We start from the raw sequence: 25,882 nt of genomic DNA on the forward strand, positions 1-25,882 counted from the left end.
ACGGCCTTTGCTTCCTTCCTGATAGGCAACACGAGAAAGCTGTGAGGAGGAAGTCGAATTTGGAGTCATCAGTCTCCAGTGAATAACTGCATCTTTGCCTAGGTCTCTTAATCTCATCTGAAAATGGGAATCATAATAATAATAATAATAATAATAATAATAATAATAATAGTGTTTGTCTCACAGCAGGGGTCAGATGAGGCTACTGATCGAATGTTAGTTGTAAACTGTCATGATTGTCACAATGAAATTTAAGCAGATTTCTTGGCTTTTCAAGCCTGAGACTTCCTGGTCCCTTGTCCAAATTCCCACTGCAAAGGAAAATAGCAGAGTGTAAAGTTAGGGCAAAGGGGAAACGGTGGAAGTGCTGTGGATATTAAAATGCATGGTGGGCGTGGGAGAGAGAGGAGCAATAACCCCTTTGAAGGAGAGAGGAGGGCAGCAGACAGGTAGAAAATGGAGATAGGATGGAGAACCACAGGAGAGAGATTGAAATGGAGAGCAGAGGCAACATGAAAAGGAGAAGGAGGGTATGAGAAAGAGTGGTAATGTGGAAAGAACCAGAAGTTCCTGAAACTGGCATTGGGGCAGAAGTTAACATTGAGGCAGCTCACTTCCATGGCCCAACAGGCTGGATGTACCTTACTGAGCTTCCATTTACTCACAAGATGGCCATTGGCTGGCCCTGCAGACGTCTCTGCACTTTGGAGGGGCAGCAGAAAACAACAAAAGAAGTATCAGAGAAATCAGTTAGACCTCAGAGACTCTACTTAGCTGCGGTGTGTGTGACAAGGAGGCTTGTGAAATCTGATACCCATGCAGACCTTTCAGGCAGATAATCTGAGAACCCAGGCAGTTGATTCAAGTCCCCCTGGAAGCACTTGAGGATTCCTTCCTCGGCACATTCTGGGGCCAAACCTGGAGTGACCTGCTCCTCCAATGGGATGGAAATGAAAAGGAGAACCATCATCTCTTCAGGAGCCACCCTCTTATTTTATCCCCCGATGGGCAGCATTAGTTCCATTTAGCAGATGCAGACTCTGAGGCTCAGATGGTAAAGGGGTACAGCTAGAATTCAAATCTGGTGCCTGTCTCCAAAGGCAAGACACTGTCTTCTGAGTGTTTTCAGGGATTCATTAGTCGGCCTCTTTGCTTTTCTCACTCTGTGGCTCTCTGCCTGCCTGCCTGCCTGCCTGCCTTTTGGCCATTCACCTCTCACCCTCACACCCCAGAATCATTCTTAGACAGGGGTTTGGTATGGAGTTCCATACAATTTAGTGTAGAGTTTGTTTCCTTGGCTGTTGTTTCTAGAATGTTTTCTCTCTCAATCCACTTCTTCTTGACCACTTACCATTAGTGATTACTAGGTTATCCACAAAATGATGTTGGCTCCAAATCACCTAGTTCGTGGAGGTTCTTCACTAGCTCTAGCCACCCTCGCACACAGGCAGTGCCCAGGGTTTGGCCTGGGAGTCCTCAGGAGTTGTCCCACAGCATCAGCAAATGTTATCTGTTCCGCCACATCCGGGTATGCACGGCCAGGCACTGCCTGTCCTACACTGAGGAATGCAAAACTCTCAGGATATAAGAAGGGTCGCCCTGTGCCAGAGTTCGGGAACCACTCTGCCCTGCTGTGTCTTTCTCAGGGCCAACCTTTTCCAATTCATAGTGCCTTTCTCTACCATATATAACACCGTACTGTGCACACAGGAGGAGTTCAGAAAGCACTGGGTTGATTAATGGAGAGTAGATTACCCATGTTAGCCTAAAGCAGTGTCTTTAGGAAAAAATCCATTGGGGCAGCATGAATATGGAAGGAATTAGACATTCTGCAATAACCGTACCACAATCCAACACCAGAAAATGTGATTTTTCTAAACCACAGTGAAAATCAGTCACCTGGATAAGTACGCTGAATGATCAAGTGAATCAGCTGGTAATCTGTGAAGAATCATTTCCAGGACCCACAGGTGATCGTGCTTCCTCTCTGTGTTTTTATTAAGTTGCTCTGGAGTAATACCACTGGGAATGTTCGCACGGCACAGGAAAGTTGGCAATGGAGTCACCTGTTTGCGATAGCAAAACTTTTATGAACCTTTAGCAGATCCAGTTATAGGCGTCCTTTAAAGACTCCAGATTTTCCTGAGCCTTTTGTGGTGATAACTGATGCATCTGAAGTAGAACTGGGAGCTATTCTTTGTCAAGAGTTAGAAAATATAGGCAGTCTTGTCTTCCCTATAAATGTAAGTTGTTGTTGTTATTATTATTATTATGTCAGCAGTAAACTGCTCCCTGGAGGACTGAGATACAGCGTTGCGCAGAGAATGCGCCTGGCTGTGAAAATGGGCAGTAGGAGTATGATGATATTATCTCGCAGTAATGAATTTCCCTTTATGACAGATCATTATCCCCTTCTGTAGCTGAACCGGATGAAGGACAAGTCTAGCAGAGTAACCTGGTGGTACGTGGGATTTATTGGCTTTAAATTTTTAAGCTGGAAAAATGCAGTAACAGCCAGGTTATCTCTATATGAATATTGTAGAGGGGGACAGAGAAGAAGGAAGTCTCATTTTCTTTCTGGTATTGGTAGAAAGCAGCTGGTAGTGACAGTCTTCAACAGAACAATGAATGCAAGTTCTCATACGCTTTGCGATTTTAGTGCTTGAGTCAAGAGATAAAATGAATGGAAAAAAATCCATAGGACATCATCATCATCATTGATAATAAGAACTACTTGAGGTCTCACTGAATGTTACACTGTAGGAAAGAGCAAAGATTTATTTTTTAAATGAATGAGATTTCCCTCCCAGGTGTGTATAATTCGAGTTCATGACATCAAGGCTATAGGTAACATGGGACTGTCTTATGTTAAGCGAGCTGTGGGAAGTAGTAAGTTGTAGTTCTGCATAGAGTCGAGCTGTGGTGTCATAAGGGAGGTGTCCCTGTGGGAAGAAGATGGGCTTGCAGTCATATAGGTTGACATCCTGACTTTGTCCTTTGCTTATCGTATGACCTCAAGCAAATCACTTAAACTTTCTATCTTAGTTTTCTGTTAGGAAGCAAAGAAGTCAACACCTGACTCTCTCTTTTTTTTAATGCTTCAGTGTCAAGTACCTAGTAAGTCTTCAGTAAATGATCATGGTTGGTGTTCCTGCTCTTTTTATGGTTGTGATTGTCTTGATTCAAGAGCCCTGGTGGTGACACTCTGTGCTGTATTCCAAGTAGGACCCACACGTAATTATTGTGAATGATTGAGAATCAATGTTGATGTAAAGCTCCTCAAACCCTGCATTTCCACAAGAGCCATAAGAAATCCGTCCCACTCTTCTGTAGTAATCTGTACTGCAGGGCCTGGCTCTCAAACCCTTCTCCATGTGCACGATCCTCAGAAGAGAGACCAAGTGTTCATTATCTCTTTGTGAATACTCTGTAGAGTTTCCGCCGTCTTCCTCCTCTTTCCTCTGATTTTCCTGACAAGGCCTTTCCTGCTTTCATCTGAGCTCTGACACTGTACATGATGTTAGTTATGTGGATCCCAGGGCCAGGCCGTCCGTATAGAGGGGCTTCATCCATCTCGAAGGTGAAGAGGCGGCTAATGCGTGTTCCCTGGATTCACGCCTACGCATCTCAGAGTCTTGAACTCTTTCTTCAATATCAGTACCCGTTATCTTCTATTTTGGGCAAAATGTGAGTGCCTCCGTCACCTGCCAAAAATGTTCCCTGACCCGCAAATCTGTACATGGTTCTTCCTGACATGAATCTTTTCATGATTTTTTTTTTTTTATTGCTTTCAACTGTGAGAGAGAAAGCCAGGAAAATTCACGTGGAGGTTTATGTATGTAAAGACTTGGGTCCAAGTTCTCCTCTGTTCAAGGAGTGAAAGAAAACCTCAATTGTACAGGAATTTGGGTGGATGTTTCCTTCTTTTCTGTTTCTTAGAATGAGTGCATAGATAGAGGCAGTTGCTTCCTTTTCACTTTTTAATACAGCAGAAGTCTGTTTTTAAGTCCATTTGCTTTGAACACAGAAGAATGTCTAGAATTTTCCTGGGACAGAGATGTTTTACAAGGTAAGCCTAGTTGGAGTTGCTCATCAGGATGTGTCTCAGGTGGAATGTTAAACCATTCAGTGCTTCTTTGTGTTGGGGAATCTCTTTAGTGTGCTGAGCTGGTGGCCACATTTTCTGGTAGTATAGATGTGGTATCAGACTTGAACAAATCAGACTTTAGCAAGGACGAGACCGTGGTGCTGAAGTAGGGAAAAGACCCTTGGAAGGGGAGGGGCTCAACCTCCTTCCAGTTAGAACTGCCATTTTCACCTTCTCTTTGATCTTATTACTGCAAGCTTAATACTCTTCAGGAACTCTTCAGTACTTTAACCAAGCTCAGTGGAGCAGGTAGTGCTTGTGCTTTAGGGGTATTGGTGATAAGTAGAGGCTTCCCCCTTGTCCAAATGCCCAGGGAGGAAGCATCCTACTGCCCTGTAGTGTATGTGGAATAATAAAGGGGGGCGTTAGGGATGCTCAATGTCTATAATGCTCTGGATAGTCCCATCTAATGAAGAACTAACTTTCCTCAAATGCCAGTAGTGTCCCCATTAAGAAAGGGTCTGCCAGACTGTTCAGTCTCATCCCTTTGAATCACCTTTGAAATATTAGGTGCCTAGGCATAGCATCAGCTTAATATTAGGAAATAGTACCCACTGCATCAGTCTCCCATGTCTACAGGTACTGTGCTGGGATCTATGCATTATTTCGTTTAATCCTCACCCCAGCAATAGAATCAGAAGTTGGGGCTCGAAAGTGTTTGCATGGCTTGCCCAAGTGGAGAAGGGCTGGGATCTGAGTGCATGTCTGCCTGGCAGCAAGGCCTAGGCTCTGTCCTGTGCTGCCTCCCTCTCAGGTGAATCTTTTTGCCCAATGGGGAGTAGAGGCTGCCCACTTCTGTCTAGAGGTTAGCTGCCATCCAGGTGTGGAAAGCCATATGTTAACTATTCTGTGCAGTAACACCTGCATTCTTTATATCACTGGCAACCCAATAAATATCTGATCATGATAAGCCTGGCTCCGTAGACTTGTGGGTACACAGTTGCAGCACACCTGTGGGTGCATGATTGGCCTGTGCTTTGAGTGTTGGGCAACAGAATTCATGGAGGTGAAGCATGGCCAAGCAAGAAATTTATAATTTCCCTCATCTTTTGTCTGCATCAGACCTTTGTAAATGCAGTGTCCACATCCCTTAACAGGCTCCCAGGTGAAAACATAGGTATCAGCATTGCTCCAAGGTTGTTCTTTGTTAGAATTCTTTATTACCTAACTTGATTGGCAAAGCCACATGAGTTCTAAAATTGTGGTTCTTAGTGGCATTCTGACCCCTTAGTGGCATTCTGCTGGTCCCCTCCCCAACATTTTTACTTGAAAAAATTTCAAATTGGAATTTCTTTACAGTAAAGTTTACTCAAAGCCTCAATTTTTCTCAAAAGAGAAAAAAAAAAACCCTGTAATTTTAAAAATAATTCTGTCCCTCCAGTGACAGCTAACTCATAGCTTCCACTATTAAGCTGGCATAGCTTTCAGCTTGCACATATGAACAAAAGTACAGTAAATTAAGTAGTAGTCAAGGATGGATCAAAATCATATATGTGGGGAAGAGGTAGGAGGGAAGTGGTGTTAAAAGATAGAAATTGTTTTGAGAACTCGTGGTTTTAGTGGTATTGATATGGAAGAAGTAACCTTCCCACGGGGTTGTTTGGTGAAGGACACTTCCCTTTGACTATAAAGCTGAAGTTTCAGTTTGGGTCGAATCCACTGCGTCCATCATCCGGTGGGCAGGAAATCTGTAGTTAGATCTGCACATCAGAGTTTTCTATGTATACACTGAAGACAGTGATGCTTCTCGTAATCGTGTTGTCACCTGCTGAGCCCTTTCTCAGTGCTTGGGCCTGTGGAGTAGATATCTTCATCCATGCCATTACAGACAGTGCCGTGGTTGAAAGCACGGGTTCTTCAATTAGATGGCTTGAGTTGAAATCCCAACTCTGTCAGTTCCTATCTGTGTGACCTTTGGCTTTGTTGATGCTCTGTGCCTCAATTGCCTCATCTGTAAAATGAGGACAGAAGAGTACCTATCTCACAGCGCTTTGAAGATTGTGAGAAAATAACACATGGAAAGCTGAGAAGAATAGCTGGCATGTAGTGAGCACTCAGTACACACTCACTAGTGTCACCCCATTGTAATTCTTCTACCCACAAAAAAACTGTGCCACTTTCTTCCACTTCACAGCACTAAACCTGCTGGTCTTTGGGGATGGTACAGGCCATCACTGCCCTTCCTGGAAGCCTTCTTTAATCCTCCCAGACTACTCTAAGGCCCTCCTCTGTGCTCTCAGAGTCTGCTTCTACTACCAGAGCCTTTATCAGGTTGTACTGTAATTGTCCTGATATTGGCCTGCCTCCCTGACTAGACTACAAATACCTGAAGGTCAGAGATACACACCTCAGTGCCTGCCATAGTGCCTGGAACAAGTAGATATTCAACAAATGGTGTCTGGATAAATTGATGAAAGTTTTTTTTTTTTTTTTTAGAACTTTTATTGAGATACAGTTAACATACAAAAAACTGCATATATTTGGAGCGTACAATTTGGTATCCCAATCTCCCAATTCATTCCCCCCCCAACCCTCCCCGCTTTCCCCACTTGGTGTCCATGTGTTTGTTCTCTGCATCTGTGTCTCTATTTCCGCCTTGCAAACCGGTTGATGAAAGTTTAATTAGCTTATTCAAGATCACAAGGCTGGCAATTGAATGAGAACCATGTCTTATAAAAATGAATAATAAACTATGGACAACATTCCCCTAATAATAATAATACAGTAAATTATGATTCAAGACTGACCATTACTTACAGAATATTGTCCAAATTTATTGAAACTCTCCAAATTTTGGCCCTACCATCCTTTCACATCTTTATCTACAGTAATACTTGCCATCTGCCCTGCTCCCAGCTTACACACCTGGCTCCCTGGCCACAGCGCTGTCCTTGTTCATCACCGTAAGTTTGATCACTTACGCTCTCATACTCCTCTTAGACGGTTGTCAGTATTTATTGAGCCTACAGTGTAGAGGCCTGTGATCCTCTAAGGGTACAGAGATGAAATCAAAAGGTGATGACATTTGAACTGGGTCTTGCAGAGGTGAATCCAGTCTTCTTACTAGTTCTTCTTTGAAAGATATTTTTGCTAAACTGAGGACAGGGAATTTGTTAATATTTACTCCAAGTTCATCACCCAGACGTAGCTCATAGATTGGCATCAACAGATTTATTAAATGAACGAATCAGGATGTACAGAAAACTTTAGGTTTATAATTAAAACACCTTAAGACAACAACTATGTTTAACTTCTCCCTAACCCTTTTGATAGTAGTTGGAACCTCAGAAATTGACCATTGAGCTTACTAATTTTGTTAAATGATTTACTATGTAACAGAGCAGAATGGTGTTGGCTTCATCAGCTGTGTCCAGAAGAGCTCCACGTTCAAATTACCCGCAAATCATGTTCCTCATGGTATTGTTGCTAATGGTGACACTGAAGACCCGAAATACCTACATTAGTGAAAAATATATTATTTGGTACCCCTGACAGTTTACATCTGAAAATAAAGTGCTTTCCTCTCTGTCAGTTTTTGCGGGAGTAAACGAAATTAAACACAGGTACATATATGTACATATATGCATGCGTGCATACAGGGCTCCCACCTGACCTGTGACTGTGCTACAACCTGGGAAGATTTTATAGCTCTCCTAGTGTTAAGGGTAGGAAAGGAGCTAATGGAGGGCCCCTTCACAAAGCAGAAGGACTTCCATGCCTCAGGCACTGGGAAGCTGCCCTTGGCTCGCTCTTTTGGAAAAATTCAATAAAGTATCAGAATGATTAAAGAAGAAAATGAGAGAGCTGGAGGAGCTGCCCTCCTTCAGAACAAACATTTGAGACAAAGGCACTCATTGCAGTTCCTGGTTTCGTTGACAGCATGTAGCCTGTTGTTGCTTAGTTTTGTTTATTTTCATAGTGCCGTTAGTTTGGTGCTAGCAATAGGGACTTGGGTCATTTTGGCCCTTTGTCTCTCTTTATTTCACCTGCATCCTTTGGCTGAGAGCAGAGAGCAGAATGAATGTTTATTTTCAAGCTTTACATGTTATTTCATGTCTCTGTAGAGTCCGTGGACTTGAGGTACAATTATGCTGTCATGAACAAACAAAATACTGTTTGTGGGGTTCCTGGTAGTTTATTAACAGTGAATGTATCTCTTGGCAACAAGAGGAGATCAGAGAGGCTTGGCCAGCATGTTCACATGCACATACAGACCAACGAGCCAATATTTGAAATCAAAACTCTTCCAGAAAGGCCAAAATGTGTTTTATATTTGTGGACCATGTATATGAGAGCCCCCCAAACAAAACAAAACTCACAGTATTTAAGATATCATTTTTAAAAATCAAATTCTAAGTGTAATATCTGAAGTAGATCCTTGAATAAGGGTGAGGGGTAGAGGCATGACTGAGGAGGAAGTGAAATTTCTAAAGAATTGTAGCAATCAGTCCCTGGCTCATAAGAGTTTGCATTCTAATTATGGAGACAAATAAGTCAGTTCAGTAGTGAACAAGATTACATAGTATCAAACACCTAATGAGATTTGTAAGACAGTGTTTATACACTAGAGAATATTTTTCACCAAAGGACAAAATGACCCGGCTTGAGTGGAGTTCCAACTGTGTGAGGGCATTTTTGGTTCTCACAGGGAGGGGATGCTACTGGCATTCAGCGGTGGAAACCAGGGATGCTACATGTCCTACAGCACAGAGGGTCGTTCTGGACCTTGGGAGGAATCCCTCTCAAAATGCTGATGACCCTGAGGAGAAACACTGCAGGAATTCTAAAAAGAACTCAGCGCTCCAGCTTAGCTGAAGCCAGGTCTGAGACGTACCTGGTCCACTCTGTGAGTCATACAGAGGTTCTGTTCCCTAAAATCAAGGAAATGGCCTGCATCATCAAGGGCTTCAGTGATCAAAGTCAGTCAAGGGAAACGTGTCCATCATTCTTCTGCCTAAAAGGGCACATTCTTTTAGCATTGATTTAAAGCTATAAGGATCAAGACCCTTCCTTTAACGATGCTTTCGGATGGCTCTCCATCTATCTGTGTTGAAGGAAGGAGCCGAAGTGTCGAGGCCCTGGGTAGAGAGTGGTTCATTTGAAAAAGGTGTTTCTACATTTGATGTTAATATTGCTTATTTAGTAGGCATATTTTATCATTTAAAAAAGTTTAGATAGTTTTCATCTAATTTTGAAAACAAAATTAGATTTCTAAATACCTGTTTTCTAGAACATGCAGCTTGCATTTAGATAGCAATAAGAATTTTCAGCAAACCAGATTCTTTAAAAAAATAAAATGTAACTGACAAAATAAGTGTGCCATTTTTCATTCTCTCGTTTTCTAAGTTCTCCTAAATATCGTTTGTTGAAAATTTAGGTAAAACTTGATCCACTGAAAAAAAATTGACCTTGGGTCCATTTCTTGGTTGGGTCTCTGTAGTTATCACCCCCAAAATATGAAACCAAAATTTGTATCCCCGCACACACTGAGAACAGCTCTTGGCCCATGTAGATAGTTAAGGCTCATTTAAAGAATAAATCTGTACTTTAAATTATTTTAGAAATTATAATTATATTTTTACAAATGCTCTGCATAAATCCATTTATAAGTAAATACAGGAATCAGATTCCTAAAATTTGCACTCAGTTTATTTAGAACAATTTGGAGACTGAGTACAGTGTTTATCTCACTTTAGAAAAACATAAGAAATACTAGAGGATTTGTTTTTAATGATAAGTTTTTTGTTACTTGCTTTAGAAAATAATTTCTTTTCCACTCAAAAATTCATTATAAATAAAATTATGTCATCATTTTTATTTGTATACACAACTTTTATATGTATATTATGTATTAGTCCACATCAAAAGAACAGTTATTTTTTTCTTTTAAAAGTTTTCTACCTGATTAAACATCCAAGATATAAAGAATATATTTATTACTATTATAATAATAGCTATCATTTTTTGAACACATTCTGTGTTCTAGGTTCCTGGCCAAGTATTTTAAGTACATTATCTCATTATTCCTAGCAACAAACTTAAGAGGTAGGTACAACCATTAGTGCCATTTTACAGCTACAGAAACTGAGGCTAAGTACATTTGGGGTTCTAATTTCTGTAATATTTTCCCTATTACTATGTGATATGTAAATAATACCTTGCAAATATAATTTTTGAAGGACAAATGAATGAACATGTTGTCATATTGGTCCCTTTACAAGAGAAAAGACAAATACATTGCAAGTTCATCTTGGTTTACACTTAACCTAGAGTGTTTTGTTTTTCTGATGACAAACAACTAAAAACGGTGAAACTGAGTATGTTTGATAATTACTTATTTTACATTAGATATATAACTTATTTAAATGCAAAAGTAAATCTGAAGAAGCTTGATAAGTGAAGCAGAATTATCTTCCTTCTGAGTGAACTTTCAAAGCAATGGTAATAACTCGCTAAGAAGAATGGACACTGGCAGGTTTGAATCCTTGGTTGCAAGCTGACACTTTGAGGGAATGTTCTTAGCAAAACACTCACTTCAAGGGAAATTAGGTCAGGCTTCTGGAACATTTATCATGTGTACCTGTCACCAGCAAGACCCAGTCCTTAAAGTGAACTGAGATCACAAGCAATGATCCCTCCTACTCCGGGTTGCAAAGGACAGTCTAAACCAATAGTTCTACAAGTATGTGAGCTTGGCAGAAACTCCCATAAAACTGAAGCCAACGCCCGTATAGTTGCTGTGGGAATTGAATTCCTTAATACTCTGTTTATAGAATTTTGAAACGGCAAATGGATTCGGTCTGTTCCGAAAAACAATCTGTCCCATGGCTTGTTTGGAATAACATCTAGAGTTGCTATAGAAGGATGTAGGCAGACAACCCATGTCTGCTTCGGAAGTCAATTTCACCAGCCTCTGCTTGTCTCATACCGCACAGCCAGGTTGGTTTTTGCCCAACTCGGGGTATTATTTGCATAAAGGAAAGGCTACCTTCTACTGAAGCTAAGGAGTTGCTCATTTGATATAGAAACTAGAGCAGTTAGTAAAATCCAGAGCTAGAGAAGTTAGCAAAATCCAGAGCAATGGAAGGCAAGATAGAGTGTATGGTAAAACCAAAACAACATAAATGAGTCATAACTCTGTGTCCTTTCAGTAATCATGTGGCATCATTATGGTGGTCTCAGAGCAATGTCAGCAAGTATGGGGATCCCACGTAGGAATCTGAGGTTGAACCTGCATCAGTTTACGTGCATTGCAGCTCAAATGAGTGTCATTCACTGAGGGTCTTATGGATAGAAATGACCACATTCACCAAGCAGTCAAATCTCTTTATCTATTAGGTTAAGTTACCTTATCTTTGAAAGGAAGTAATCACTCATCTTTTTCATAAATTCTCATTGGGTAAACATACCTAAAGATGTATCAAAAAATTTGCTAATTTATATGTGAAATTGATTGAAGAAAAAGGTGATATTATTAAATGTTCGTGTAGGAACCTACCTTTATATCCCAAGAAGAATAAAAGGAATAAATGGAAAAGAATAAATATTTCATTTCTGTGTGCCTTTGTCATACATATAGGGAGGACCCACCATATGCTAATAACTGTATAAATGGTGGGATTAAAAAGATGAGATAGCTACGGTTCCTGCGTTCCTTGAACTCTCATTTGTGTGTGTGTGTGTGACAGATCCTTAAACAAAAAATAATGATACCCCTGTGTGAAATGCCAAATAGAGGCTATTTTCAAACTCAGGAGAGGAAGTCAGGAACTTAAAGAAATTTTGTCTGTGAGAGGTAGCTTGTGAAACAAAGTTTTGTTTTTTAACTATGTCCTTAAGAAATGAAATGAAATGTTATAAATGAAAGCCGGGAAGATTTGAGGGGCTGAAGGGGGAGAGTGGGTATGGAAGAAATCGACCAATGATTTCTTGTTGGAAGAATTAAAAAAAAAAACAAAAAAAACCTTTCATTATCACACTCTATTAAGCCAGGACCAGGAAACAATTTCTAATCAGCACTCTGATCTGGGCAGAGATTGTGCAGCCTTTTGTACCAGGCCTCAGATCTGTGTTCTCCATTCACACATGCTCACTTCCAGCTGTTGTCATTGAAATCCCACATAATCTTTCAAGGTCAAAGGGCAGTCACCCATGGCTGCAGCAGTTAAAAGGTTATGCTGATTTCTGTTGTCAAATATTGGCCCTTTTCTCTTCCAATCACTCCCATTCTACTTTTTCTAACAAGAAAAATCCAGCCTAGAATTGTATTACATGACTTTAAAGTCTTAAAAGTGTTCTTCCATTGTGCTAACACGACATGGCCTGAACAGTCTAATTCATTCTGCTATATTTCACAAAGAATTTTCTGCTACTTCTAAAATACTTTGTGTTTGTGCTAAGCCAGCAAACTTCAAAGTCTAGTGGCCTGCCCGACTTGTGGCATGCCATAGTATCTGCAGATGTATACTGTAGATCCTGTAATTTAATAAATGCTGTGAATTATGGTGTCAGTAACTAAGTAATTGCCGGGTGGGTAGGAATTGCACAAAGCAAATGACTTTTAAAAAGATGGAAGCTCTTGGTATTTTGTGGTTCTAAACGATAACTAATTTTATTATATATTTAGAAAATGACATCTACCTATTTGTAATTTTTTTTTTCTTTTTTGTAGTCTTGGATAGGTAATTGCAAGAATTCTTTTAAAATGTATTGCTTTAGTTCATCAATGATTTTCTTTCCTTGCTTGGTGAACCAAAATCAGTGTTGAGTGTTTTAAAATTAGCACATGGCCCCTGGTCATCTTCTTTCCCTGTCATTGCACGTGTCCTCAGGTGGTTTAGCAAGCAGTCTCTGTGAATGGTTTCACAGCCGAGTGAATTAAACCTAAAAAGGAAGAACAGAATGATGGGCATTCATGTTTTTTTCTTCTGTTTTACATCCATAAACCAGGGCAGCCCTCGGGTGATCCAGGTTCACGTCTATTTCATTTAAGGTAATCAGTTTCTGATATATTCAGAGACTGCATTTCCTTATTTTTTTCTCCAGTATATGTAAGAGTTTGTAAGTAGAAACTGAAGCTGTTACAAATAGTTTGATCCGTTTGCAGATTAACAGTTGTTACTATCCAAGTTTAGAGAAAACTTTGATTCAGAACATAGAAACAATAAGGTTGCTTAAAAACTCCTTTTAGTTCCAAACCAGGTTATTTAAGAAATAGTTTTAAGTTTATGATGCATTAAAAAAAAATTCAAATATTTATAAAATACTAATCTTGTTATGCTGATTATACTGGAACTTACTTTTTCTAACATGAAGCAAAATTTCCTTTCTTTAAAAAAATTTTTTATGGTGCTTCGAAAAAAATTCCCTAAAGCAAGTGTTTCTCGGTTTTTGTACAAAACTAATTTGTAGTTGGATCCACTTGCAAAATATCTCTTTCTGTTTATTATAGGTCTAATAAATGTATAATTCTAAATGTTTAGGGGCAATGAGGAAATTAATATGCTGACATGACAAAACAGTGAAACAAATAATATTTAGCCTGGGGGAGAGATGGGGGCTGCGGGACTGGCTTCTAATATTTGAAGGGTAGCAAAACAGAAGGGAGATTAGATTTATTCTGCCTGTTCCAAAGGATAAGTGAGGTGAAGCTACAGAAAGGCAAACTTATTAATGAGTTATTTTTAAAAAATCAAACCTTATTTTATTAGTCTAAAATTCTTTATGCCACAATGATGATTACTCCATTACTAGATGATCTTTACCATCCCTTCATTTCTGGTTCATTCTCTGATATCATGCTTCCAATATTTCTAAACATACAAATAAGTAAAAATCTTTTTTCACTTTTTATTTAGATTTTTTGATATCTATTAGACATGGTCCTTTAATTAAATGCTTAATTACTTGTAACTCAAACTCATAAACCCTCTTTATGTGACGTCGAGGCATCAAATTTAATTTAATGAAATACTGTTCTTCCCTTATTAACTGCAGGAATTGGTTAAAAAAAAAAAGTGGTAAGGCCTTTGGGCTAGATTGGATAATCAAGTCTCTGGCATTATATTTTTTGGGTTAAAATGCAATAAAATTCATTATATAAAGAGAACTAAACAAACCTGTGTTCTAATCCTAATTCTGCCACTAGCTGTGTGACCTTAGGCAAGTCACTTAACCTCATTGAGCTTAAGCTTTCTTTTCTGTAAAATCAGAATATGGCCAACTACACAGAGTTGCAGGAAGAATTAGAGCTAATATGACTAACATGCTTAGCAGAGTGCCAAACACATAGTAAGTACTGGATAAATGAAAGCTATGCTTTTGATGAAAATTAATACTACCTAGAGTTGTTCTATGGATACAGTTTTCAGCTAGATAGCTTAACTTTACAATACCTGTTACCAGCTCCATCCATTTCCCTAAGGTAGATATTTTAAAGTGATTGCAAATTAAGACATGGAATATCTTTGAGCCTTGCCTTAAAAGTGTTAGTTAGCTCAGAAAGTTCAGATTCTACTTTCCCTTCAGCATATTGGTACATAAACCAAGTGGGGAAAACAGGAAAAGGAGCAGAACAGTGTATTAACAGAACAACATTTGCCAAAAACAAATGGTAGCCTTGTCAAATTATTTAGGATATTGTGAGTTAAATGATATTAAGAAAGTTTGTTTATTGCAGGCACTCTCAGAGGCTTTAATATGTAAATGTCCCTTGTCATTCTCCAAGGGTGGGTGTGATAGTGTTTTCTGAACTTATTTCATATGGACATCTTTATTTTATATGTATTCATATCTTTGTTTTTAATTCATTTGTGGTGGAGCGGTTTAGGGGGACTGTTCTACATAACACGGTTTGGGAAGCGCTGATGTGAACCCTGACATGGAGAATGGAACATGTCAGTGTTTGGAGAATAGCAAGTGGGACGTCATGGCTGCAACACAGAGAGTATATATTTGGGTGGTATTGGAACTACCACCTGCAATGCTGGGGAGGTGTGTTAGACGTCAGATTTGAAGGGCTTTAAATACCTAAAGCCTTTTAGGTTTTTAAAAATTTAAACCTAATTCTCAAAGAAATCATGAAATACTGATGGCTTTATCATCAGACAAAACACACCAACCATCCACGCATTCTCTCCCTACGGTGCTAGTAGATTAAAGTGGAGAGAAGATACCTAGCCGGCATCACACATTTCTTTGCCTGTAAGGGCCGTATAGAGCATTTAAATAAATGAAATGCAAGAAAGAGATTGGAGAGTATGGAATATTTGTAAGCTCATGCCCAGTTTAAAAAGCTTTATGTGCAAAAAAAACAAAAAAAAATTAGTACTCTGCTAGCTGAGCAAAATGTTTGCAGACTGAAATCGGCCCTTGGGCTGCTAATTTGTGGCACTTTCGATTCTAAGGGGAAAGACTGTCCCTTACGCTGGTTAGGTTAAGTACGAAGCTGCTATTAACAAAAACCAAAAAAAAAAAAAAAAAAAAAGGGTGGTTAAAGTACATTAAAATCTCTTTTTCTTTTTGTAACTGTTCCAGATGACAGGCTAAGTTGGCAGGGGGGTTCTACTCCACACCATCTCAGGGGCCCAGCTTCCTCTGTCTTATTGCTTTGCCGTCCCACGGGCTCAGTCTTTGTCTGCAGACCAAAATTTTGAAATGTGGGCTTAATGGATCCGTGGAAATATACACCCGCCCCACCTTAAAAACAAACAAACAAAACAAAAAAATCTGTTTTCTAAGATATTCCAGATAAGAGTATAGGAGGAACATGTGACTGGAGGTAAGCTAAAATAATTTACATTGTGCTTTAGAGGACTGGTAAATAAGGGTATCTCGAGGAGCTCATCCGAATGACTGAATCAATATTTATGACACACCTGGAACAAGGGGTTGTGCTGGGCCCTGCGGGCAGTGTCAGAGCAGGAGACACAGCCTGCTCTTACCTGGTTTGTTGTAGGAGGTCCAAGGGATGGCAGGAAAACAGATCACTGTCAAATAAAGAGAAAGAGCCGGTGACAGAAGCAAGTCAAGCTGAAGCTCTACTCAGCAGTACTGACTGAGCACAGCTGATAAGCGGGGACTGAACTGGGGGGACGGGGAAGAGGAAGGAGCCACGTTGCCTTCCCTCAGGTGGCTCATAAGCCAATGGGGAGTTCACCAAAGGAGGACAGAAATTCCAGGGAGGAACAGTTGTTGAGGTCAGCTTTTCTTTAGGAGCAGGAGCATGTGAGTTCTGTGAGAGCAGAGTCTTCGATTTAGCCCAGAGCCTGCAAGTCACAGACAATCCCAAGTACTTGTGGAATGTAAATGGCTTGATCAAGAGGGAGCTCTTTTCCCTTTGAGGAGCCCAGACTCAAGCATGAAAAGGCCCAGCCACTGGCCTGTCGTACGAGTGATGGAACCATCTTTACCACGAGAGAATCGACGAAAGATATAGTCATCCCTCTGCATGCGTGGACACTGGTTCCAGGATCCGCATGGCTACCAGAATCCTCGGATGCTTAAGTTCCTTGTGTAAAATGGCACAGTTGGCCCTGAGTATCGTCAGGTTCTGCATCCCCCGATATGCAGCCTGTACATCCTTTTTGGTGAAATGATGTGTGTATTGCAGTTTGCCTACATCCATTGGCCAGATGAGGTTTGATACGTTAGAGCTGAGAGCCTTTGCTCTTCCAACGGGACAGACAAACATACCACCTCATGTATAAACTTCCCTCCTCAGACAATTAGCTCTGTTTCATGGACATTTCAGCTTTAAAGTCCAGCCCTACAGATGGTTTGTTTCCAACTATTTCTTCCCCAACCTGTAAACGGTTCTGCAAGATTACCTGTGTCTGTGCAAATCGAACTTTTTTCCTTTAAGAGGTAGATAGATGTTCAGTCCCTTCATGAGATGAGGTTTGGTTCCCAAATAATGGCATTTTCCATAATAACTGCTGATATCATCAAGGTAAAGAGAGCTGCTTTTCCTAACCACTCGTACAAGAATTTAGCTTTTTATATTTCTGCCTCTCTAGAAAGCCTGATCTCTTCCCACTGTGAGTATGACTGACTCCAAGGTATTGAAACCTGTACTCTAATTGGGAATTCATTGAATGAGACTTCAGTGAGTGAACTTTTTTAGCCATTTTATCTAAAATGAAAAAGAATCTGCTCCTTATTTCAGTCTCCTGTACCATTGCTCCTGAACAGTAGTTCAGAATTGGAGAGTCAGATCAGTGTTCAGCCTGGCTTTTCACCTAAGACATACTTAACAAAAGTATATGTTTTGCACTCATCTCTGAGAGGCCCTATTCAAAATGTAAATCTTGGGACCTTTTGGGAATGTTTAATCAGCTTTCCATCTGAAGATCTTTTAACGCTAGTATCTGAATTTGGAATTACATATTTTAATTTGCCTTTTTACTGTCTCTTCTATTTTTCTCTCATCTTGCAAAAATAAAGTAGAACACGCAGATTAGTGTTATTTCCCTGAAAGTCATTTTTTTGCTTTGGTTTGTGTTAGTAAGAACGAAATATTAATCTGCTCAGGTTTGCTTAGTAATTGCGTTAGCTGTGTCATTTTTTCCATCATTTCTCAGGTTTCATTTCTCGTTGCTGTTGCTGTCTTCTTGTAGAGTTCATCAGTGGGTTTCCAAATAATTGGTGAAGGAATAAAACCAGTTTCACAGTCATTTAAAGTTACATGGAGTGTCTACACAGGCCTTTCCTTGGGGACATATGATAAACATGAAGTAGTCAAGGCAATCTGATAATCTCATGATACTGGAACGGACGGTTACTTAAGGATTTGTGAAAGAATTCTGCTCTTTATTTTTATTTTTCTGGTTATTGTACATTGACATATATTTCATCTTCTAAATTACACATATTCAACTAAAATAGGCTTTAGGAGGTAGGTTGCTGTAAGGGGAAGGAGAATCCAATTGTGATTTTTGCAGTCTCTTTCAGGATGACACAAGATCCTAGCTTAAGTGTGGGACTAGACTCCTTTTAGCCCCTTATGTCCATTCAAAAATGCTGCCCTTTATCTCTGTTTTTATTTGGTCTCCCAAAATATGAACTATAATCACAACAATAGAACAACCCCAGACATTTCTCATCGGGGGAGCTGATAGCACCATCTTGATTGGAAGCTCTGTCTAAGTGGTTTGCCCATCCTGTCTTTGTCCTGTTTAGTTTGGAGGGACTATCTGGATGGTTCATTTTAATAATTTTTAGATGCACGTTGGCTTGAGTTCATCTGCTAGAGATGAGAGGGATAAAGAGACAGAAATAAGAAGTTCTGTCAACGTTTTTATAAAAAAGGAAGGAAAGCGTATTGAGACCAATTTGAGTTGTGTTGCGTCAGAGGCATGTCTGGACTGTGCACTGCTTAGCAGGCGCCGGGTTAGGACCCGGAGGGCCGGAGATGCAGAAGATTGCTCTCTCTCCCCTCAGAGGGCTCACAGTCTAATGTGCAAAAAAAGGCAAAATTACAACTCAGTGTGCTGAGTCCTGTGTTAGAGCTTAGTGCACCAGGAGAATATTGAGAAAAGAGAAAAGGCGTCTTTGCCAGCCGTGGGGGTAACCAGGGAAAGTTTTGGATAGAGATGACAACAAAGCTGAGATCTAAAGGACAAGTAGGAGGTGGCCAAGCAAAGGGTATGAAGGACAGAACAGCTCAGGAAGGAGCCAGTGAGGAGCCTGTATTCTCTTAGGCCAAGAGGTAGGGCTGGAAGAGAAAGACTAGAGATAAAAAAAATGAGCCTGAAGAGGACAACAGAGGCTGAGTGGAGGTCGTATGCCAAGTGAAGGAGTTTGTGCTGAGCCTTGAACACTCTGTGAGGCTCTTGCAAGATTTCTGATAGGACAGTGAGCGCTGAAGACATTGAATATATCTCAGATTCCTCAGCACCTTGTTCTTTTCTACTCAGGGCCTTTGAACATGCCAATCCCTCTGCTTTAAGAACTCCTCCTCCTTCTTCTCCTGGCTGTCCCCTTAGTATCTTTCATATGTCAGCTCTTAAGAGAGACCTTTCCTGACCACTGTTTCTGAAGCTTTTTCTATTTGTTTCCTTCATATTATTTATTCCCTTTATAATTTTTAAAATGATTTGTTTGTTTTAGATTTTCAGCCATGTCGAATCCTAAACTGTAAATTCCCTGAAGGTAGGGACTGTGTCTCAAACCTTCTGCCCAATGTCTGGTACCCAGGAAGTGCTCAAGAAGTATTTGTTGAATAAATGAATGAATCAGCAGATCTGCCTGTCAGGGAGACAGCTCTGGCTACAGAGAGGGGAGCAGACGAGAGGAGAAGTTGAGACTGGTGACAGAGAACGTAAGAGGCTGTCCATCATGCTGGTGAGAAGTGGGAAGAGCCAGGGCCACAGTCAGAAGGGAGAGGTGGAAATCTACATGGAGTAAGGAAATAGTATGAAACAGAATCAGTGGGGATTCATTAGATGTGGGTGTTTGTAAGAGGCAGGATTCAGGGATGACACCAAACATAGAAAATGAGATGAACGGTGGGTGGTTCCTTGAAGTAGGGAATTCAGAAGAGTAAGAGCAGGTTTTTGGAGAGAAGAAAAGGAACTCAGCTTTGGACATGTTGGATCTGAGGATACCCGTGGGCTATCTGGATAGAAATATCTAATCAGCACTTTGATTTATGGGTTTGGAACCTAGGAGAGAGATCTTGGCAAAAGATAAAGATTTGAGAGTCATTGGCCTATAGACTCATCCATGCACTCATTCAGCAAATATGCACTTGCTGACTGCTTTGTCCCAGGTATTAAATACAGTGGGGAAGCAAGCAAACATCTTTCTAGTTTTCACAAATTATCACAGTCAAGCCTGGTAGCCGATATCACGGAAATAAAGAAAACAACATAGAGAATATATATACATAAGGAGAGACAAGCACAAACGCTGGAGAACACCGGCATTTAAGAGGTGGACACCAGAAAAGGAGCAGTCAGGAGAGGAGGATGATTTGGATGGGTGAATGCTCAGGTTTTCCCCTCTGAAGTCCTCAGACTAAACTAAACTAAGTTTTCAAAATAGATTGGTTACTTTTTTGGTGGCAGGATTAAAGTACGCTCACATTCACTCTCTTCAGAAATTCATGTTAAGTCGTCCTTAAAATAAGGAATTTCACAGGTTGGAACTGAAACAAGTATCAGCCCGCAAGCATGTGACGCAGACAGAGATGAGCAAGAGCTGGAGATCAACCCAGATTTTCCCATTCAGCTCTGAATTTCCTTGCTATTGTTAAATGGGTCTTAAGTCAAACTTAATGTGCGCTGCGGTTGGATTTCCTTTGTTATTGGTCTGTGGGATACATGTGAAGTTACTGTTGTCACAGTAGAAAGAGATGTTATGCTCTGTTTTGCCAAGACTTCCGTTGAGAGATATTTATTTATTTATTTAATTTATTTATTTTTACTTCTCAGTTCTTTTAACCCAAGAGGCAACACCTCAGGCCTCTTATAAAAGAGTCTTACCAAGTAAAAGTCAGCTAAATACCTGGGTGTGGGTTGTTTTAAGAGGTGAAATTTCTTAAGCACTTCTCCAAATGAATTTTGCCTTTTAAAAAAAATTGTGGTGTATATACACGATTCTTTTTTTATTAAGATATAATTGGCCTAAACATTATGTGAGTTACAAGTGTACAACACAATGATTCAATTTATGTATGTGTTACGAAATGATTCCCACAATAAAGGCTGTAGGTAATGTACATCACCGCACGTGGTGCCATTTTATTTTAAAAAAGCAAGTTAGGATAATTGCATTTTCTAAAAATTAGAGCCGCATTATCTAAAATGTCATAGAGTCTGTGTTTGACATAAAAATTAACTGAAAGCTAACTTTTAATTCTCAGCCAAAACATCTTTCTTATGCAAAAGTCCAATGTAACCAAAAGAAAAAGAGTAATTTGTGGGTCCATTTGTAATTCTCCAAAACATGGTGATTGTTTTTTGCATTAGTTTATGTGCATGATATTTAAAAGATTTATTGGTGCATAAACTATGCCACAGGTAAACTTGCTTCCTTTTAGTAGTGGGCAAAGTCTAGCTTTTATCAATAACATAAATCTTTATTTATGCATTGTTTGTTATACATTCAGACTAGTCTGTCTTCTTACGTTGCATTTCTTAAAGGTAGGTTTCTTATTTCAAAGAACAGTTATTTTTAAAAAATCCCTTCAGCCAACTATTTCTTCTTGACTCTGATTTTAAAGCAGGAGATTACACTAGCTCTATAAACAGATCTCTCAACTAGATTCTACCTGGGAGACTCAGAATCAGAACACTTTAGAGGCAGAGAGGGAAATGACATTTATAAATTATGTATTCGTTGCCATTTATAAATATGTTCCTGTGTATACCATAAAAATAAATAAGCAGTTGATAATTAGATGTAATATCAAATATCTTAAAGGAAAGTATGTCCAGCAAAAATAAAGCAGATACAGAATTCAAAGATTGTCATTTTGAACCACTGATTTATTATCTTTTCTCAAAAAAAAAAAGATTCAACCCACCCATCCACAAAAAACTCTTGTCTCAAAACAAATGTGAAGTTTCATTTGTGCTCAAAGGAATTTGTGTTTATGTTTCAAACGTTGGGGATTGTCTTTTGCAGTCTGGCTTTTTAAAGATTCGCACTATGGTGCCTCTGGAAATGAAGGGAACATCTTTAAATCTTGTTTGGTTTGAATGAATGGATAGCTAATCCTAATCAGATGTTTCTTTAGAGAACAATGTTTAAAAACTGTTATGGAATTTAGCTATCCTAGCTGATTCTTAGGTAGGCTGTTTTCATCCCAGTTGTGAAGGTCTCAGAGGTCAGCCAAGGTAACCATTTATTTTAAGTTGTCTTTTGTTTCAGATTTCCTGTCGAACTTTTTTTTTTTAACCATTTCAAAAATCACCCAATTGTTGTGTCATAGCTTTCCATAGCCTCTAGATTCAGAGATTCAAACCAAAAAGCCATCTACATAACTAAATGACTGTACCCTCCCACATAACTCTAACTAGAGCAGAATATGAAATTAGACTTTACATTTTTTAATCACAATGAAACTAATATTTGGAATTCTCTTGCCAGATGTCTTATATTTATGACACTTTGTTTCTTTTGTTTTTGTCTCCCCAGGACATTTGGGCTTCCAGGACAGTTTTGTCACATCAGGTGTTTTTAGTGTGACTGAGCTAGTAAGAGTGTCACAGAGTAAGTATAATTTTGCTCAGATTTGAAACAGATTTGCCTTGGGTTTGTGCTTACCTTTTGCCTAGGCCTCCTAGAGACATAAATAGCTTTCAAAATCTCCTTTTCATATGCCCATTGGAAGAATTTTGCCACGTAGTTTGTTTGACAGCCAAGAATTTAAATCAGGAAAAATTAAATATCATTTTAATGTGAGACATAGGGAAAGAACTGAAATTCTGAGTGTCTCACATATTCCCTAGTTTATAGTGTGAACCTGGTTTAAAAAAAATTCTGAGGCTTCCCAGATTTCTAAGAAATTCTGCGTTTTAAAAGAATTTGTTTTTGACCTTTAAAGAATGCTAATGCCCTTAGCATGAGTGACACCGCGCAGCCTGATCATTACCAGCTTGTCAATAATCACCAGCAACAGTGAATTAAGAGTACCTGTCACCACCCTGGTCCATTGATCAAAGAGTCATTGATGTGTTTTTGCTATGACATAATCCAGACAGTCCAAGGAGAAGGTATAAGATTCTCCCTCTCCCTCCCTCTGCCCACACAGAGACACACATACCCCACACACTGTTGCCTTCCCACAAAAACATCTCTGTTTTTATTTAAAAGCATGCCTGTAGTACCCCTGAAACTAACATAATGTCATATATCAACTAAACTTCAAAAAACGAATAATAATAATTTTCATCACATTTCAAACAGCTTTCCAGGCCTTGAAAAGATCATAGGCCTTAGGCATTGTGCCTATAGTGCTGAATGGATTAAAATAAAACTTTCTGGCTAACATTAAAAAAAGCCTATCTGCAATGACTGTGGTGTTCTAGGTCCCAATACCAAGGAAAAAGATACCAAATATTAAAATTTTATTTTTTTTTTATCTCCCTTCAACTTCAGAATACCACTTGTAGGTAAAATTTGCATTGTTGAAATTGGTTTCAAGCTGCATCAGATTCTTTGTGGAATGAGGTGGAGTAAAAATAAATATTTTTATTTCAAGTTCATACCCTCCATTCACTGTATTGCAGTCTTACAAGCTTGACCAAGTAAGCAAGTCAGTCTCATGACAAGATGTCAGGTCAAGCAAGCCAAGCCATCCTGATCTCAGAGGCTCAGATTCTGTCTGTTCTTATTTCTTAAAAATCCAGAAAGTGGGATACAGGGAGTGGGCAGGGGGTCTGGGGGTAGAGGGAGAGACAGTCTATCTGCCAAGCACTGTACTAGGTTTTCATGTATGTTACATAAAAGTAATCCTTGCAATAAACATGTCAGATTAAGAAATTACCCTCATTTTTACAAATGAGTTAATCGAGGGTCTAGTTGAGTCATTTATCCAAAGTCAAACAAGTGGGTAAAAGGTTAAGCTAAGTCTGCCTAGGGCTAGAATCTGTACTCTTAGACTAGCCCAAAGGAACTTGAAGAAATCTACAACCTGAGTCTAGACAGGGAAAACAGCAGGAAGGTAAGCATGGGTGTTATAATCCCAGAATCAGGGTCCCTTGGTTAATGCTGGGATGCGCTGGTGTTGAGGGGTTGGAACCCTAAAGAATGAAGCATTATGAGCAGGAAAGAAGAAATTGCTGCCATCTGATGAAGTGTGCTTAGAGTACCAACCAGCGAGCTGGAGACGAGATTGCCTGGTTAACTTGGAGGATATATCCTGCCGTAGCACAGCTGATGAGCCAGTTATTTGCCATAGACAAATAAAAATGCATTAGATGTATATTTTTTAAGATTTTTTTAAAGTGATTGAACATTACATTTTCTTGTAATTTTAATAATGATAGTACTCTAAAGTGTATATATAAGAGTATAACTGTCCTAATGGCATTACTGGGACGTGCATTCATTCATAAAGCCCTTATTGGGATCTGATCATAGCCTTAATGAGTGAAAAGAAACCCCTTTAAGATTGGTGCACAAGACCTTTTTTATTCTACTCTGGCTGCTGTAATGCTTACGTTTAGTCTTCATGGCTGTCAGTGTCCTGCGGCCCGGAGGTGTGTCTGCGAAGGCCCACACGGCTCAGAACCACCCCCAGAATTGTTTCCTTCTTCCACTCTCCCTGTGTCCCTTTAAGGTCTTGTATCTCAAGGCTTATCAGGTCCAAACTTGACTAGACTTCCATTCAGTCTGGCACATGTGGTTGCCAAGGGAATTCTCAGCCTGCCTTCACGATTGCCGAGGGTGTGGCCGGACCACGCTCTGAATCTGCAGAGGGACCTGGTTTGTTTCCGGTCCCCATGTAGAGGGCCTTGTTACTGATGCCTGGCGGCGCGCGCGTCCTTCGGCCCTTGAATGTTTTTCGATTCTGCACACTGCTGTGTAATGGCTCTAGGACTCACTCACACATGGCCTCGTGCTGACTCAAACTGTTTGGCAAGAGTGGGACTGGGCTGTGTCAGCTAAACCATGGCTTCAGGCCAAACCGCCCTCCAGAGCCCCCTCCCTCCTGCAGATCTTTAATCCAGGTTGGTCAGAGCCCGTGTCTCCAGATGGCCTTGGCTACTGGGGGAAGGGTCCCGTCCCCCAGCTCATGTTTCCTCACCCACATACTTTTTTGAAAGACTCCACACTCAGGCCACGTGATGGAGTCAAACATCCTTAACCATTCCTTACAGCGCGGCACCCCGCCCCCCACATTGGAAGAGCCAAGCGTCCATTTTAGAGGTGCCGTGGACACTTTTTCCAGATAAGCGGGGGTGGGGTGCATTCTGCAACCTTGAGATAGAAATAAGCTAACCTGCATGTGAGTTGATTCAATGCATGATGTTAGCCCTGGTAGGAGCACCATGTAACACTGATATGCAAAACTACGGTAGCCAGCGTTCATCAAGCATACATCAAGTACCAGGCATTGTGCTAGGCACCATTCAGTCCTCCCATGGTTGCTGTTGTTGTCCGTTTTTATAGACGAAGGAGTCGGTGATGCTCTAAGTTTGCTGTACTCAGCTAGCTGCCTGTAGACATTTTTGCCATCATCTCTCCTATAACTGCACTGCAGAACTAAACAATCCAAAGATTCTGTGCTTTTATTAAATTATCATTTCTTCTTAGAGTTGATGAACTTTTTGATTATAAATTTGTGCATTAAAAAAAGTTAAAATGATTTTCAGGAAAACCAAAACAAAATACTTAATTACAGCTTTTTTCCTGGACTTGTTTTTGGGTTTGATTTTTCTTTTTTAATGAATAGACTTTATTTTTTAGAGACGCTTAGGATTATAGTTTTAAGTTAATAGAAAGTACAGAATTTCAAGATAGCCCCCTCTCCAGTTTCCTCTATAATTGACATCTTTTGTTAGTGTGGTACATTTATTATAATTGATGAGCTGATGTTGATATGTTATTATTAACTCATCTGTAGTTTACATTAGGGCTCACATTCTTTATGTTGTACATTCTATGTGTTTTGACAAATGTATCCATTATTATAGTATCATACAGAAGAGTCTCACTTCCTTACAAATCACCTGCGCTCCCGCTAGTCATCCTCCCACTCCCGCAACCAGTGATCTGTTTACTCTT

At 39.9% G+C, this 25,882-nt stretch overlaps 1 protein-coding gene across 6 annotated transcripts in view; it reads left to right on the forward strand.

The window, feature by feature from the left end:
* NFIA (nuclear factor I A) overlaps nucleotides 1-25,882 on the forward strand; it is a 368,285-nt gene that overhangs the window by 216,419 nt on the left and 125,984 nt on the right. For all 6 annotated transcript variants that reach the window (XM_057712704.1, XM_057712696.1, XM_057712713.1 and 3 more), the window contains exon 4: nucleotides 22,289-22,363. In XM_057712704.1, coding sequence (XP_057568687.1) covers nucleotides 22,289-22,363 — 75 coding nt within the window. The remainder of the gene's footprint in view (nucleotides 1-22,288; nucleotides 22,364-25,882) is intronic.

This window comes from Hippopotamus amphibius, chromosome 1, assembly GCF_030028045.1.
Source record: "Hippopotamus amphibius kiboko isolate mHipAmp2 chromosome 1, mHipAmp2.hap2, whole genome shotgun sequence".
NCBI lineage: Eukaryota > Metazoa > Chordata > Mammalia > Artiodactyla > Hippopotamidae > Hippopotamus > Hippopotamus amphibius.